General features: G+C 43.3%; 1 protein-coding gene across 3 annotated transcripts; it reads right to left on the bottom strand.

The window, feature by feature from the left end:
* Positions 1-5,767: 5,767 nt before the first annotated feature.
* Positions 5,768-9,417, bottom strand: c19h1orf216 (chromosome 19 C1orf216 homolog). Of its 3 annotated transcripts, none has more exons than XM_033636533.2 (2): positions 9,268-9,417; positions 5,768-7,396 (listed from the first exon to the last, which is right to left on the bottom strand). In XM_033636533.2, exon 2 carries the CDS (start codon positions 7,372-7,374, stop codon positions 6,298-6,300), a length of 1,077 nt encoding a protein of 358 aa, XP_033492424.1. In that variant the 5' UTR covers positions 7,375-7,396; positions 9,268-9,417; the 3' UTR covers positions 5,768-6,297. The 3 variants fall into 3 exon arrangements, with proteins under 3 accessions (XP_033492424.1, XP_033492423.1, XP_078031856.1); XM_033636532.2 differs by lacking the exon at positions 9,268-9,417 and adding an exon at positions 9,128-9,262; XM_078175730.1 differs by lacking the exon at positions 9,268-9,417 and adding an exon at positions 8,849-9,060.
* Positions 9,418-17,392: the final 7,975 nt, after the last annotated feature.

Raw genomic sequence — 17,392 nt, 5'->3', positions numbered from 1 at the left:
CACTGGGGGGGACACATGTGAAAGAGGGGGCTTAGGAGGTTCTCTACCAAAACATTTTGAGCACTTAATTTCCTGCATTCTGGGGAGTTTTTATGCAGCAATTTGTGCAGTTACTGCATCAATTTATGGTGTAAATGTGTCCCCACATCCCCCCTGAAATCTACGCCTACACATGTGTCTATTTCGACCATAAAAATGCCCATGACTTTAAATTTGATTGAAGTAACTAGTGTCTGTGGGGGTTTGTAGGTGATTTAAATGAAATAGGTCTGGTTGTGCTGAAGTAAATGCAGCCTTTATCTAAGTGGCACAAATTTTCCCAAAGAAAGATTATTTTCAGGAATTTTTATCTATCTATCTATCTATGTATCTATCTATCTATGTGTTGGTTGTGTTGTTTCTCCTCTGACGACAGGTCTTTCTATCCAGTTCATCATACACAGGCCTCGGGGCCGCAGCCTCCCCCACCCTCCACCCACCCTCCGCCCCTCCTCGCTCCCTTCATCCCTCCCTACTCCTCTACCTCCCTCTCTATCCTCCACCACCACCACCCCCTTTCTGTCAAAGCTGATTGTTTCCACGCCAGCAGAGTGCTGCGGGCGAACACACTGTCACACTACATCAGGCAGAGGCAAGAAGGGGAGAGAGAGAGCATGATAGGGTATATATGTATATCTGTGTTCAAAAAGCTCCACACAACAGCTAAAGCCGAGGCTTTCAGCGGGGAGTCCCAAACTTTTTTCATGTCAAGGGCATCCAAATACAAGACCACAGATCGACCTCCGCTTGTGTCCTGAGGAATCTTAATGTGAGCGGACTTTTACATAAAACTATAGACACAGTGGTAAATGAGACAGCAGGAGGAATTAAAGCTTTACACAAATATGAATGTGCAAAAATATCACCAGCTGCTCTCATTACAGGGCAGAGATGGGGTGAATTTAGGCAAAGGACGTTAAGTTTTGTTCATTTTTGCTGATACAAAGGACGAAGTGAGAAGAAGTTGATGCTAACAAACATTACTGCACATTTAACTAGTACCAGTAGGTTGTTTTAACCTATTGAAAGTGGTTAAAATAAGCTAGTTTGGCTGCTGCAGACACAACAAGCTCAAGTTTGACCTTAAAATTGTCACAAATGTATCGTTAGCTTCACAAAACAATGTGAACATGACATTTAAAACTGCAAAAGACAAACATATTATTAACATTCAGTAACAAAACAGTTAAAATGAGCTAGTTTGGCTAAATAACACAATTAATAAAGGTAATAAAAAGAAAAACTAAACCAGCAAATTCAATCCCATTGATTCAGGTATTTTTCTTGTAATGTTAACCCAGTGTTGTGTTCAGGGTCAATTCTGACACAGTGACTTTTAGTGTGTGTGTGTGTGTGTGCAGCCAAATATAGCTCAGACACAAAACTTTTTTGTTTGTTTGTTTGTTTTACAAATTCAAAAAAATTACAAATTACAAAATTGAAGACACTTACACCATAAACTGATGCAGAAAAAGGAAAAATCGGTGCATGAAAATCCGCCAGAATGCAGGAAATAAAGCGCTCGATGCTCAAAGTTTTCATGTAGAGGACCCCAAATCAACAATTTCATATGTGTTCCCCCCGATGTCGAAACAAAACCTGTGCCTTTGAGTATAAACATCATATGTTTCAAACCTTAAAGATAATTAAATTAAAAGAGGGAAAACTGCATGTAAGGGGTTCATAGAGGGGCAGCAACTCAAAGTCAGGAAGATGTCACAGTTGTTTTAGAAAACTTTTCAGTGTGGATCCACATCTGACTGCAGACTGTCTCCAAAAGGAATCAATTTTTGGTGTTAAAGATAAGTAAACATTCAATGATGTAATATAATTTAATGTGGACATTTCATTTCCAAATGTTTGTGATGTGTTCTTTCTTTCTTTCTTTCTCTCTATCCTGCAAGATGTGTAAATAGAATAAAGTGATTTTAAAGAAAACCATAAGGTTGTCACTAATTTGACCTTTCTCACTTTCTTTTTAAGCAAGTTCAGACTCAAAAAAATGTCTGCATAATGTGAGGAAAGGAGGGTCAGCTGCCCAAAACCTAAAAAAAGGTAACTATTTAACTAACCATAAATATAAAGCAGCCATCCAGGTGCATTCTGTCACTTTCCCAACTATGGTTTCGGCTTGTGACCCATTAAAACAAAGACATGTCAACTTGCGACCCCTTTATCATTGCATTTTAAATCTACAGATTTTTCACAGTTTCATCAGAATATTTTTTCACAAGAGAATGTAGCAAATATTAAACGAACGTCTGGGAAAATTTTGTGTCATAGGTATGTTTTTTTTCTGGTTTCCTATCCTGTTGATTCCTCATTCATCTCGGTCCTGCAGGTCAGTAAACACTGTATTATATCATTCAACACGTAATGAAAAACAATGTATTGCATCCCAGTGGGAGCCCTCTCACAGATCCCAGGTGGTCCCCCCTGTTAGGTGCACCACTGCTACATGATCCACATGCACGCTGCTGCCCCCTGGTGTCACAGCAGAGAAACAACAGCAGGTGTCGGTCAGAGCTGAGAGTGTCTGTGATGGAGTGTCTCCCCCTAGTGGACACTGCTCACTGCTGTTGTCCTTACAAAGACGCTCCTGTGTGTGTCCTCTGGGTCAGAGAGGAATGTGTGTGTCCCACCATGAGGTGTGGAGGAACCGAGTTTATAATGGATGCTTTTTTAAAAGGAGTAAATGTTTAGAAAGAAGCTTGGAAATGTTTTGTTGGTGACAGCGTGTTAAGTGTGAGATCAGCGGAGTCAGGTCACAGGTCAGGCAATCTGAGGTCAACCGAGAGAAATTAAAAAATACTCCATTAAGAGCTTCTTACGTATCCCTGTGGTATCCCTGAAGTACAGTGGCGTAATGTTCCTTCAAACCATTAGTCAAACACATCAGAGAGCATCTTCGCAATGGCCTTGAAAAGATGCTTTTCACTGATATGTAGCCTGATTTATATTTTGAGCAGACATGAAAGCTTTGACGCTCCACTACTGTCTGTATGCAAGGGGTTAGGTTTCGTCATTAGGGGTGACACATATGAAATTTTTGAGCATCTAACACTTATTTTATGCACCAAATCTCACCTTTTCTGCATCAATTTATGTTATAAATGTCTTTAATTTTGTCAGAATAAAAAGCTTTTGCTACTTTCATGTTTTCATTGCGGGGGACAAATGCCCATATTGTAAATATTGAGGGGGGCATGCCCCTTGTGAATGTCATATCATTTCTTTAGTGATACTTGATATCCATCCATAGCCGCTGTCGCCATGGGGGAGCCACAGGGCCCAGCTGTGCACACCTCCCAGCTCTGCAGGAAGTACTGATTTAAAAAAAACAAACCTTACACATCTAATACCATACCAGTTCATGTGCGGTTTCCATTCCCTTATTTTAAATGATGAACTGAACGAGAAGGAAAAGACAGAGGAGCAGCCATGTGTCTGTGTCAGTGCTCCCAGCAGCAGCAGTCCCAGCGATCACACCGACACAGACGAACATGTTCTTGGTGAGCAGAGTATAAATCCTGAGCAGTTTACATCCAGTTCCCTGATGTCATAAGGATATTAATATTATGGAGCAGTCTTTCTGCACTACTGTCTCATAAAGCACCCTTTATACGTTATAAGTAATGTCTTGTGTTGATTAATAATGCTTTACAGATCAGCCATAATGTGGAACTAATGGTGGTTTTCCAGGTTGTGGGTGATCTGTCTCGCTGCATGGTGTTTATACTCAAGTGTGGACACTTTCTATGTGTTTCTGGTTCATCATGGAAATCTGCTCATGGGACCGTTTGACCTCTGACCTTTTGCAAAACCGTTGCAAAAGACCATCTTGATAACAAACCATTTATTATGTTATGTTTTAACATCAGTGCTTTCAAGGGTGTAGGTTTTGTTTCAACATTTGGGGGCGGCCACACGGGTGGGTGCTGAGATGAACATTTAAAATATCTTGTAATAACTGGATACAGATGACCAACTTTTGCTGTCGGCTTACTAGAAAGTAAAAAACACGTGACCCTTATTATTAAGTACTTATTGACATTTATTGCTGCAGATTTTATGACTTTTAGAAATATTTAATTCTGTTTTTATTAATGACTTGCCTATAAATGCCTTGAAAGATTTTCCACAACAACTCAGTGACTCTCTTTATAAAGAGTGTCTTATTAGAAAGTGGCCCCCTATTTTTTTAATCAGCCGGAGGAAATAGTAAGGCCTAACATAGGTGTAAATTTGGGGGTGGGGGGCAGGGGACATGTTCCCCTCGTGTGTGGAATATGTGAATTTGTTCCCCCCTGTCTTCAGATGAAAATATGAAAGTAGCAGAGCACTTTTTCAGACATTTACACTATTATTAATGTAGAAAAGACACAAACTGGTGCATAACAATGAACCAGAATGCAGAAAATTAAGGGTTTGATGCTCAAAGTGGTCTGACGTGGACCCCCAAACCCTCCATTTCACTTGGGATCCCCCCAGTGTTGAAACAAAACCTGTGACACATAAAGAAACTGTGTGTTTTTAATCATTTGCTGAACGTTTTTATCGCTTTTCTTTATTTCTGTTCACACAAGCACTATTATTTTAAATTATTCTGACCAAAAAGACTCCATTGAAACGAAACTTAGGCCCTTGAGGCCTTTTATACCCTACCAGGGGATTGTATGATACTGAAACACTTTTTCCTGAGGTGAAACTGATCAGAAATCTTTCTGTGTGTAGGCTCATTCATCTCCGTGTTTCGTGCGCTTTGTCTGGATGAATTTCTAACCTCTCCTAACTACCCTGAAATCACGTCTCGGTGGTTACAAAATCACCGTCAAAGGCGCGTTTGTTCCTCCCTCGTGTCCTTTTTTTAGAGGTGGCTGCTCGCATGTTGCTTACAAGTCACTATTCCGGTGTAAACATGTTATCCACGCGCTTTGATGCCTCTCAAACCTCCAACCTTCAGCCAGCGAACAAGGGATCAATATGTAAATCGACTGAGACTTTCTGTGCGATGTCTGCGTCCAGGAGAGGCGATAAGCTGCAAAAATAAACCGGAGTTAGTTAGGAGGTATAGCCGGGGATTATCCCAAACTTGCCCCGGGGTTTGGCGCTCCTGCGCGCAACCGGACCGGCGTCTGTTCGCCGCGGCCGGATAGGACCTGCAGGGCCCCGGGGCGCAGACTGACAGCCTCCCCGGGGGCCCACCCCTCCATGACTCGCTCAGGATGGAGATTATAGGGTGGCAGTGCGGCTGGTATCTCTCTGAACACTCACACATACATACACATAGAGGGAGGTGAGATGATCTCGGAGTGCCCGCGGCAGCAGCCATGCCCATGGAGATTGACGCCTGAGCCTCACACGGCTATCACACTCCCCGCAGAACACACACTCCACAGCCCCGTGTGATGAGCCGATACAAACCAACTTTGTTCAGCTGACAAAGAGGCAATTGTTAGCTGAAAGGTCATTTGCCCGAGGGCTGCAGCACAGCAAGTACAGCTAGAGAAGATAAAAAAAGCTGCCCTTTTTTTTTTAGTCATATCTGCACTGAGGGAGCTTTGATAAACCTGCTCCTTGAAATCAACATGCTGATCTGGAATGAAATGAGGGCTCTGGGCTCTTCAACTCTGCGGACTTCCCCCTCACATTTATCTATAAAAAGATTTGATTACAAAACCTCAAATTGCATTAGATCTGCTGAAAACATACAGACAACACAAACAAATCAGATTGATAGAAGATTTATTCTTTTAATTTACGTATTATCTCTCTTTATGTACAGCATGATCTCAGGGTATAAATCATCTCTAACAATAAATCTACATATCTCCCAAATACTCTTTTGGTACAGCAGGTGTTGTTTTTACGCACAAGTCAAGACAAACAAGTACACCCAACACTGATTTTATTTATTTTTTTAAATATATAAACATATTAATCTTACAACAAAGTTGACGATCTCATTGCTTTGAGCACAATACATCCTAAAATCATTTGGTTTGGTGTAGATGCAGCAGTGAAGTCCAGTTGAAGATGAGTCAGATACATTTATGGATGCTCTGGGTGGGACACCAGAAGGAAACTCAACAAAAACACAAGTTTTGGTGTCATTACAATCAGCAACATGAGTGTGAAGCTTAAAAACATCAGACAGGACGATGGGAGATCGTTTTTTCAGGAGAAATGGCTCCAGGATAGAAACAAACAGAACAAATTCAACTACTTCCTGTTTCAGTTCCTCCCATCTCTCTCTTTTTATGACTGGCTGACAGCGGCAGGGGGTGTGGCGTTGGCTACGGCGGCCGCAGCGCCCATACGCAGCAGTTCCTTCCTCTGTGTGAGGATGATGTCGAAGCTGGACTGCAGGCGGTTCTGCTGCTCCTGAATGCGGGCCTGCAGGGTGCGGACCCAGCGGATCAGCGCCAGGCGGCGGTACATGGTCAGCTGCACCTGGTGCTTCTCCATCTCCTGGGCCTTGAAGCGCTCACGGTCTCGCAGCGTCCACACCGCATCCATCAGCTCTGGCATCTCACCATCTGAGTCTGAAGACTGATCGTCATTGTCTTCCACTCCTTCTTCCAGAACATTTCCCAGGTTGCTTCCTGTCAGCGACTTGCGGCTAAAGTTTTTGTGTCTTGCAGCTGGTTCCCTGTTGCTGTTTCTGGTTGGGTCACTTTCCTGGTTAGATTTTGGTTCCCCAACACCGATGCGATCCCAGCCTCCCATGAGCGCCCCTTCACCTCCACTGTCCATATTGAGGGAGGACATGCTGCCGCCGGACCGGTAGCTTGACTCAGACTCAGAGCCACTGTCACCCCATTCATCATTGTCTTCCTCCAACGCCTCGTCGTCCTCTTCCTTTCCTCTGAAACCCAAGCTGCTTTTCCTCCTCTGCTGCTCCCGTTTCTCTCTCTGCTTCTCCTCATTCTGGCTCATCATTACCCTCCTCTCCTCTTCCTGCATCCTACCTTCCTCCGCTCCATCAGGCGGCACCCGGCCGTAACCATCCTCCCCGCTCTCGATTTCAGGCAGGGGCTCAAGTGGGCTCCAGCAGGGCAGGCGGGAGCGCGGTGACAGGACCCCTGAGTTGTGGTGATACCCGGGAGACGAGGAGGAGTTTGCAGGGTCGCGACCCAAGCTGCGGGGACGCACCTGGTTTCGGTTCTCATCTCCTCCTCCTCCGTTGAAGCCCTCGTTGTCTTTGCCCGGCAGGAAGTTGAAGTTACCATCTTTGTCACCCTTCCTGTTTCGCAGTGAGGAGGAAGAGCCATTGTTGGAGCCTACCTGCCCTCGGTAGGCCGAGTTCAGAGGTTGGTCCTGATGGCGGAGCATCACTGACCTCGACTGAGCCTCACTGAAATGACAAGAGACAGAACATTAAAGCGCTGAAAGAACCTCAACCTCAGATTCATCAACAAAGTTCCTGTATGTCAGCTTGTGTTTAGAGTCATTCCCATACTGATACCAGTATCAGATCAATTATCAGCAAGAATGCAAGTCTATAAACTGATCTGATATCACGTAATTTATTAATAAATGTTAGAAGTAGTTTCACATTTAGATAAAACAGCAGTTTTCCTGGAAATCAACCCTTTTTTGCTGCTCTAAAACAGCAGCCACGCAAAGCAAGTTGTGCTGTGCCGCTGCTGGCAAATACTGTCCTACAGCACTGATGAAGAACTGATTTCAGATAAATAGTGTGACGTTAGCAAAACACCAGCAATTTGGCAACTTGTACCAGGTTACTCAGGTACTTTACTGGCAAAAGCATCCAAAAAATTCAAACGTTATCCAGAAAACAAATGATATCAACTGATCAAAGGCACAAAGAGTGTTTCTAGACCTTGGTGTGCTGAAGTTTTTAGTGGAGAAACTTCGACATCTTATCAAATTCACACTGTCCTCTAAACAATAGCTCTATTTTCCCATTTCTTGTTAATTAACATATTAATCGGATGCCCTTCCATAGCAAGCTCTCCAATTTCCCCCGAAGCTCAAGATCTCAAACCAAGCCAAGCTTTCAACTGCGTTATCAGCCAACCATAAAGGGACTTTGACCGCAATGTTCCAGTCACTCTGCAAGTTGATTTTGTGTACAAGCAGCTGCGTAGAAGATACATAGCGTCATCAGCAGCCTAAAAAGCCATGGTACACTTTGGAAAACGTTCATCTGAAAGTACCCGCTAACTGAGCTGAATTAAAAGCAACAAAGTGTAACAACAGTTGGGTATACATGGATGAGCCAAAGCTGCAATAAAACTGATGAAGTGGAAAATCAAATCTAGTTCACCACCTCACACACACACACACACACACACACACACACACACACACACACTCGTAGGTCGCACCAAACTCCTTGTTTATAACTAGATTATGTCTAGAACTACAGGCTGGTCTGCACACTCCACTTCTATTAGCATCAAATATTTACATGTCTCCTCAGAATGGAAATTTCTCTAATCCTGACTTCAGGCTGCTGTCAATCAATCTCCTCTCCTCTCCTCTCCTCTCCTCTCCTCTCCTATGCACGCGCGTTCACGTGGTGCTGAAGGACAGCGACTGTGGCTGTGTCGGGAGCGCGCGTGCAGCAGCAGGCACAGACTGATGCTTGACGATCACGCGGAGGAAAAAACAAGACAGTTTCTCCCTGTAAAATCGACGTTTAACGCCCCAAAGCTGGATTTAAAACATGAACTAATCTATAATGTGTTGAAATAATGCGCAGGAATAGATTTATGTTGATATATCTGTGTTTAACACAAGCAAAAACAACAGCAGGCGATGATAAAAAGAGAAATAATACCAAAACAGTGCTGCTGCCGGCTGGATGTTTCTCATATTACTGCACGGACGACGGCAGAAGACACAGAAAAGGCGACCAATGGCGCTCAGAGGCAGCATGTTTACGGCTTAGTGATGAATATAAGGTTGAAAAAAACATAAAACTCGACGGTTTTAAATCTTAATCCGTCTACAGCGAGCCGGTGAGGTTAAAAAAGCCTCGACGTGTCCTGTTAGCGTGATAAAAAAAAGCAGAAAAACAGGAATATGTCATGTACGTTGGGCGTTATGTAACGCTCACCCCATATCTGTGCTGTGTCCTCTCTCCGTAAAAACAACCTCAGACCCTTCCTTTCATCTCCTATTTGCCGCCTGAATATGTCAAATGACTGACACAGCCGCGTGTGAATACATTTGCATCATGTTCTAGTTTGTTCTTACCTTTTTTAGCCGGTTAGCTGGTCGGGGAGAAGCTGGACTCTGTGCCCTCCCAATTTTTTCCCCTCCTCCTCCTCCTCCGACCCTCCTATGTGATGTTTATTTCCCTCTTCCTCCCCTCCCTCCTCCTCCCCCCATCCTCTCACTGCCACTGTGGTTCTGGGAAAAGCACTGGCTGACTAATAGCACTTCCTAAACTGGGCTGGGACTGCAGGAAAAGGGAAACTGTGGAGAATGAACAGGAACAACGTGAGGACAGAGATGGCTGTCATGTTACTGTGTAGCTGTTATGTAGGTTTGAATGTACAGCAGCAACAGGCCTATATTTATCACAACCCTAACAGCCACATGATAGCACGGTCTTAACCTGATTACAAGGATACACTTCTGGGCAGTTACAGTTACTTCAGCCCTCACAGATCACAGACACAGTTTTCTAATACTTTCATAATAAGACCTATACTATCAATGGCCTGTGTATTATAACCATCAAGCTTTTATAAGCAGTGAACAAATATTTTATAAACAGTTAATAACACACTAGAAAGTAGTTGTACTCAGCTGTCAGTACACCTTTATGTGTTTATTATAGGGACAGTTCACCCCAATATTTCCCTCTCGCCTGTAGTGCTATTTATCGGTCTAGATTGTTTTGGAGTGAGTTGCAGAGTGTTGGAGATATCAGCCATAGAGTACCAAAAAATAAACTAAGCACAAAAAGTAAGGAAATTTGTGTTTGGAAGATTATTTTTTTGTTGTTGTAGCAATGCTTCTTGGCAATACATCTTATACTGTTGGAAAGTCTCTTTATTTCCCTTTTAAATTGTGCCACATTTGTAAGGAACATGCATTTGTGGGATGAGCAGCAGAGCTGAGTATGTGGGTTGCGCCCATGAAAAATTTGCCAAATCTTCTCTGCCAATGCCAAACAGCTTTTTTTTTTTTGCTGTTCTTGTTTTAACCTTCTGGTACCCCCAGGTGCTGACAATGCAGTGCCTGATTGGCACCTCACTGAAGGCAATCTCAATGCAAAGAGATATCGAGATGAAATTCTGCAACCAGTGGCAATCTCATATCTCCACAGTCTGGGACCGAACTCTATCCTCCAAGATGACAATGCTCGCCCCCACAGAGCGGGGTTTATCAGAGACTACCTCCAGAATTTGGGAGTGGAGAGGATGGAATGGCCTGCCAGCAGTCCTGACTCAACAACACTGAACACCTGTGGGATCAGCTTGGTTGTGCTGTTCCTTCCAGAGTGACCAACACAACCAAGCTGGCTGACTTGCGATAAATGCTGGTTGAAGAATGGGATTACATCCCACAGCAGTGTGTGACCAGGCTGGTGACCAGCATGAGGAGGAGGTGCCGGGCTGTTGTGGCTCTGTATGGTTCTTCCACATGTTTCTGAAGCTCCTGTTTGTTAAATAAATAAATTGTTAAATTGCCAATATTTCTTTTTTCTGAAGACTTCAATCATCCCATCCACCAAACAAGAGTCTGCAGCAAAAAAAGCTGTTTGGCATTTGACAAAGATTTGGCAAATTTTTCATGGGTGCAACCCACATACTCAGCTCTGCTGCTCATCCCACAAATGCATGTTCCTTACAAATGTGGCACAGTTTAAAAGGGAAATAAAGAGGCTTTCCAATGGTATAAGATTTATTGACAAGAAGCATTGTTACAACAAAGAAATAATCTACCAAACACAAATCTCCTTACTGTCTGTGCTTAGTTTAGATTTGAAGAATCAACAGCAATGTCTCTTTTCAGAATTCATGACCCGCTTACTCAAGATAATCCACAGACGAGTAGTTTCGTGTAGGCACTATTTTCTTTATACTGTATTTCACCCTCTAACAGTATCACCTTGCAGAAGTAAGTGTGCATCTACTCATGGACGAGAGGCTCGTGCTCATGGCAACAAGAGATGTAAATATTCATAACATCCTCCACTGCTGAGCTGTAAAATTAGTTAGCTAGCTAAGTGGTGCTGGTTGAGCTAGCGGTAGATGGATGCTTCCTTGATACTGTTGGTGGGTGTAGTTCTTGTGCTTGCCTCACCACATGCAAATGTTCCCCCAAAGAACTTCCCCCCTGATACTGTTTTGCAAGTGCCCCATCACTGCATCCTGGGTTTAGCGCTGTCCAAGATGACTGCAATTGGTTTAATGAAATACAAACAAGCCGGAGCATTTTTACACTATAGCAGAATGATAGTGTGCGATCCTAGACATGTAGGGACAAAACACACTAAAAAGAAACATCATCTGTTGGTTTTACTGTTACCATTACTGTTTCTCTCTCTACCCTCTTCTTATTGAGCTCAATGAAGAAGGTCACGCCCGTCCTCCGGTGGTTGTCAAACGGCACTCTGGGAAATAGAGGAAATCACAAAGTGAATTTAAAGCAGATGAATCACAACATCCATCCATCCAATTTTGTAACTGCTTTTCCTCTTGAGGGTCACGGGGGGGCTGGAGCCTATCCCAGCAGACATAGGGCAAGAGGTGGGCTACACCCTGGACAGGTCACCAGACTATCACAGGGCTGACACATAGAGACAGACAACCATTCACACTCACATTCACACCTATGGCCAATTTAGAGTCACCAACTGACCTGCATGTCTTTGGACTGTGGGAGGAAGCAAACTCCTCACAGATGGGCTCACTCCTGGAATAGAACCAGGAACCCTCTTGCTGTGAGGCAACAGTGCTAACCACCACACCACTGTGCCACCCCGGATCACAACAGTAAATGCCTTAACTTTCTGATAGGCTTTGAACATGTCGACATCAGAGGCAAAACAAGGAGGTGGCTCCTGGGGTTCAGCACCAAATGTTTTCTCAAAAGCCCTGAATCTTTCAGGTTTTTAAAAGGACGTTAAACTTTGTATCATTCAGGAAATATAATATGCATGTGGTGTTTGTCCTATTACACTATTCCCTTAAGAAATCTACACCAATTGAGTAAATGTCCTTGTGTTGGCCCAGAATTCAATTCAGTAGTAGAGTATTGAAGATGACACTTACTTGGCATTGTTGGAAATCTTTGATTTTCAATTAGAGCAGCCTAGACTATTATTGGATGGATTCAAATGAAGCAGATTTGTCAACTAAACATTCATCCTGTGAAATCCAGTGTAGCATGAAAACATTGGTTTTAAGATTATTAATGGTGTTTACGCCAAAGTCCTGCCTTACCTATGTTCTGTAGGTTAAAATAGTAACATCAGACATTTTTTTGCCTCTTTCTAGGTGGCAGGAGTGAAAATAAATCATCCTATTAATCTATTGTGTTATGATTTCAGAATGGTGAAGACAGCTGGAGAACAATAAAATACAAAATAAGATGTAGGCTCTATGGGATGATTTTTTTCCCTTGGCAACTATCAACTTTTCTCAAATGATGTACAGATTTTGAGGCATTTGATCATCTCAAGTGGCTCAAAAAGTTGGCATACAGCAGCTGTAAATGGGAAGAAATCCTTTGGGAAGCATGACCTATGAACCCTCTGGGTTTGGGCTGAGCCCCGAATGTTGGGCCTGCTCCCTATCTGCCTCCCAACTCTGTCCACTATACCCGTCAAGTTTTATCTGTTGCAGGATCTGTCCACAACCCTGTTTCCTCATACACGTTGCAGACTGACAGGTAGTGAGTGAGGCATTTTTTCAATTCAAAATGGCATAATTGATGGAGTTTCTTCAGCTAATTTGTTAACAGAAACTAAGTGGGTGAAATACAGAAAAAAAAGATGGAGAGTGGATTGAAAGACCAGATTCAGCCTGAAGTTCAGGACGTTTCAAAGGCAGTGTGCAGGAGAGCCAAATCCCTTCTTTTGGGCCTGCCTCCACAGACCTGATTGCTTGTTTCTCTTGCGAGATCTGGCAACCCTGACCTACACTTACAGGTGTGTTAAAAGCATCAGAACTGTTACCCATAATGCACCACTCACAGGCAGCGTCATCTCTCTGGTCCTCTGCTGGAGGAGGAGGGAGGACTGCAGGATTTGTTGCAATGTGATATTTCTCCAAACTGGTGACTGACTGCTTTTGTGATTGTCAATCTCGGATCTAAGGGTACGTCAGTTCACCGTGTGGGTGTGGGTGTGTGAGAGAGAGAGAGAGAGTGTGTGTGCATGCATGCAAGTGTGTTTTTCTAGAGGTGTGTGTGGTATAGAGAGACTACATCAGACAGACTTAACAAGTGTTCACTGTCTCTCTCCACCCTGCTCTCATCCCCCTGACATGTCGTCGCTGGCGGCACAAAAAAACTTGCGTCCTCCTCCTTCTTCTGCACACACACACACACACACACACACACACACACACACACACACACACACACACACATTTCTATCCCTATCTACCCCCCTTTTTCTCCTTCAACAACATCCCCATTCAAGTGCATCAGCTCCAGGCGTCCTTCCTCCCTCCCTCCCCTTCCTCCCCCTCCCCATCGTTCACTAGTAGCCTAAGCACATAAAAAATACATCAAACACAGCCGTCTGCCCAAGGCCTCGTCACACGCAAAATCATCTCTCCCTCCATCTCTCTCTCCCTCTCTCTAAAAAAGAAAAACCCAAGTTACAAAAGACAACTACAGAGGACACTGATAGAAGGAGAGATAGACTGAACTCAGACGACCGAGGGTCGTCTGTGAGGCCTCCTGGGGGTAGACAGATTATTGTAATGTTAACACCAACTGCCCTCTCCCTCCTTTCACACACACACATACACAGGAAAGAGTTAAAAAAAAAAAGGAGCATGACTTACCTTGTGCATAATAAGACCTTGTTTGCATTGTACACAGCCTGCAGCGTCCTGACCCACTTCCCTCAGTTCAGCTCCACATCTGCTCCAGCACCAGTCTCGGCTGTGACAGTGGCCGAGGGCGGCCAGCAGCACCCACGGGCTACACTGTCAGATCCCCGGTGCTGAGATGCACCGAGACTGTAAAGAGAGGCCTGCTGGACCTCCAGCTCACGGCCAGCGCTCTTAAAAAATCATCCAAATCAGCCAAGACGTGCTAAATTGAACCACTAATCCAACACGGGGTTTTGCTTTGCACACTAATTATACACTTTTATTTTAGGCATAGATGTGAGTAGACACACACATACAGTGCATACGTCATGACACGAGTGCTGCACACACACCCTTGGGTGCTACAGCTCATGTTTCTCTTCAATTATTCCACCCTCTGCCCTCTCTCCTCCTCATAATCTGAATAAAGCCAGATCCGTGTCCTCTAGATATTTAGAAGCTGGGCCTCGGTGCCAAAACATGTAACCTTCCTCCTCTTTCAAGTGTGGAGTGAATTGGGAGTTCAGGGGGGGGTTGGCTTTACTGCACTGACCTCGTAATTCCCTCTCGGGGGTTAAACAAAGTTGTGAAATTCAGTTTGGAGAAGCTGGTGTGGTGTTGATGCAGAGAAAGCGAAGAGGGAATAAAAAGCTCTCCGATTTGCAAATACATCATTCCTATTAAATTCTAATTAGAATCGATTCCTTGACCCTGCAAAGAGACCCTTAGGAGCTGGAATCAAGTCTTTATCTCGATTAATTGCATTGTGATGGCTCAGAAATAACGATAGAAGCAGCTCTGCACCAAAATCATATCATTCCTTTGCCCAAAGCCTCTTGGCTCTTGTTTTGAGACTCCTAGACAAAGAAGCAAAACTGAGGCGGAAATGTTGCTGCTCTGACAAAGGTAAAAATGTAATCGCTGTTTTAACAACACCAGGATTAAGCCGGCCTGCCTGCAGGTACAGCAGCTCGCTATAGGCGGGGCCCACCATGGGGTTCATTCCAGACCCTCCTGGCGTTGGCCCATAATGATGTGTAATGGGGCCTCCTGCGCCCGTTCCTAACCCCGGGACCTCCTCCTAATCACCGTGGCTACTAATGAGATGGAGAGACATGAAAGGGCTCGTTAGAAGACCCTCCCTTTAATGCTGGCCTATTATTAGCCACTTACCAAATCATTAGTCTCTAAACTGCAATTATGCTTTAAAGCAGGGAGGAAAAGTGAAATAAAGAGTCAAAGGAGTCTCAAAGTGTGGAGATTTACAGCGAAGGACAGGTGGAGGAGTGGAGCTCTCTCGCCCTGTCAAAACCTCAGTGTTCTCCCACAAACAACCAGGAATTAAAGCTGCGAAACACTGGTTAAATCCTCTGTTTTCTTCCATGTATTATGATCTCGAATAGTCTTTTCTACTGGTTTCCAGTGACCTTTGATGTGAGCAGTCATGAGATGACTATAGATGACTCACTTCTTCCTTTAAAAGTCAAGTGGTGACATTGAGTCTCTGTTGCTGAGTGTTAAATGATTAGACGAGTACATTACATATCCATAACTATGTGCAGTGTATTTGAGGTAAGGTGGTGTCCAAGAGTGGAATGGGCAAACAGCCATCAAGTGTAATGAATTTAATATTCTTATTAATGCAAGTTTTTTATTTAAATGCAACGTCTAGATCCCAGGGAGCAACAAGCAATGACCCAGAGGAGGTCTCAGAGGGCTTTCCTGTCCTACACAAATAATACGTTTTTTTTTTTAAGAAAACTTTTGATATAAGGCCAATCCTATATACTATAATATATGACTGTAAAATTTATCCAGCCCCAAATATTCACCTTTAAGAGCAAAAATGTCTTTACAGATAGACCACATTTGTAGTATAGGTAGTAGAAAGCCGTATTAAAGGGTAACTTTGGTATTTTTCAACTTGGACCTTATTTTCCCATGATTTTTGAGTGCATGATGAGAACAACAAATTTTAAAACTGGTCAATTTAACTGGGTGAATTGAGGGTTCATCTCAAAGAAACTGGAACAGTGGAAAGATAGATGAATTTTGAGTCTCATTTTGTGTCTGGGGTGTTTGGTGAAAACAATTTCGGGGCTGTTTCTTGTTAAACAAAAAGGGTGTTAGTCTAACAAAAAGGTCTATCTCTTTAGGGATCCTTTCCATAATGTTGCCAGACACTGTAACAACAATCTGAGCCTGTCAGTGGCAAAAACAAGCACTTTAGTGGATGTAAATTGATGGTGCACAAATGCCCATAGGGATTACATTGCAGCCTCTCTCTCAATACTGGGCAAATTTAAAAAACTGTTGTTCCCATTAGTGCCTGAGACAAAAATAAACCCGGTCCAGGTGGAAAAATACAGATGTTACCTTGTAACTCAATACACAGGAGAGAATGAAAAACAGCCATGTTAGCGGATTTTAGGCTGCACTTCAGTACTTCACAGTGGTGTTTTGAGCGAAATGCTAAAATGTCTTGATTTAGCATGCTAACATTTGCTAATTAGCAAAGTACAGCTGAGGCTGACCAGAATCAGTCATTAGTTTTGCAAGTTTTTAGTTATAAACTCAAGTGTTTGATAAAATACAAAATTTCAAACTGGTGGTGCTACATGAAAAGTTACATCTAAACACCTATATGGTTGCCATGTTTTATCAAAGGTTGCAGAGCTGAGGGAAACACTATCAAACCCTCTCTGTATGTAATAAATTGGTCATTTCTGCTGGCCAGGTCTAAAAAGAAGGCCCATCTTAATGTTTCCAAAGGGTTAAATATTCATTTTTGCAGCTATCATGCCATTTTGTTTTGTCTTTAGCCGCAAGTGGGTAGAGCCTATCTACTGGCCTAAAGCATTTGCATATAGGTGTGTATAAAAAGCATGTGTGTACATGCACTATGTGTATATTTCTTTCAATCCTTGAAACATTTTGTAGACATCTACCCAGGGGCTGGTGAGGAATATTCTGCTAATCGTGTGGCTACCCTATAAAAGCATGTTTCTTTTCTTTTATTTTCATTTTGTTGTTGCTTTCTGAGGATAAGGGGTGGGTGACTCCTTTTTTAGTTGCGTTGCTCGTTTACAAAACTAAAAAAAACAACACACAAATAATGGGATAAACGTCATGGTGGTGCTAGGGGAAAAGTCAGTAAGATTTATCATCTGGGGACCAAAAATATTTGTGTAAAAGCAAAATTATCTACCTGTTGGTGGCGCTAGAAGACAAGTCAGGGGAGGAATACATATACCTGTTGCACCTGACCAGCTAAAGGAGTGACAGTTCACATCTGGTCTGACGACAGAAGACAAGAGAGA

The sequence above is a fragment of the Epinephelus lanceolatus genome, chromosome 16, assembly GCF_041903045.1.
Source record: "Epinephelus lanceolatus isolate andai-2023 chromosome 16, ASM4190304v1, whole genome shotgun sequence".
Lineage (NCBI taxonomy): Eukaryota > Metazoa > Chordata > Actinopteri > Perciformes > Serranidae > Epinephelus > Epinephelus lanceolatus.
Note: the sequence above shows the minus strand (reverse complement) of the source record. Positions and strands in the feature narration are given on the sequence as shown.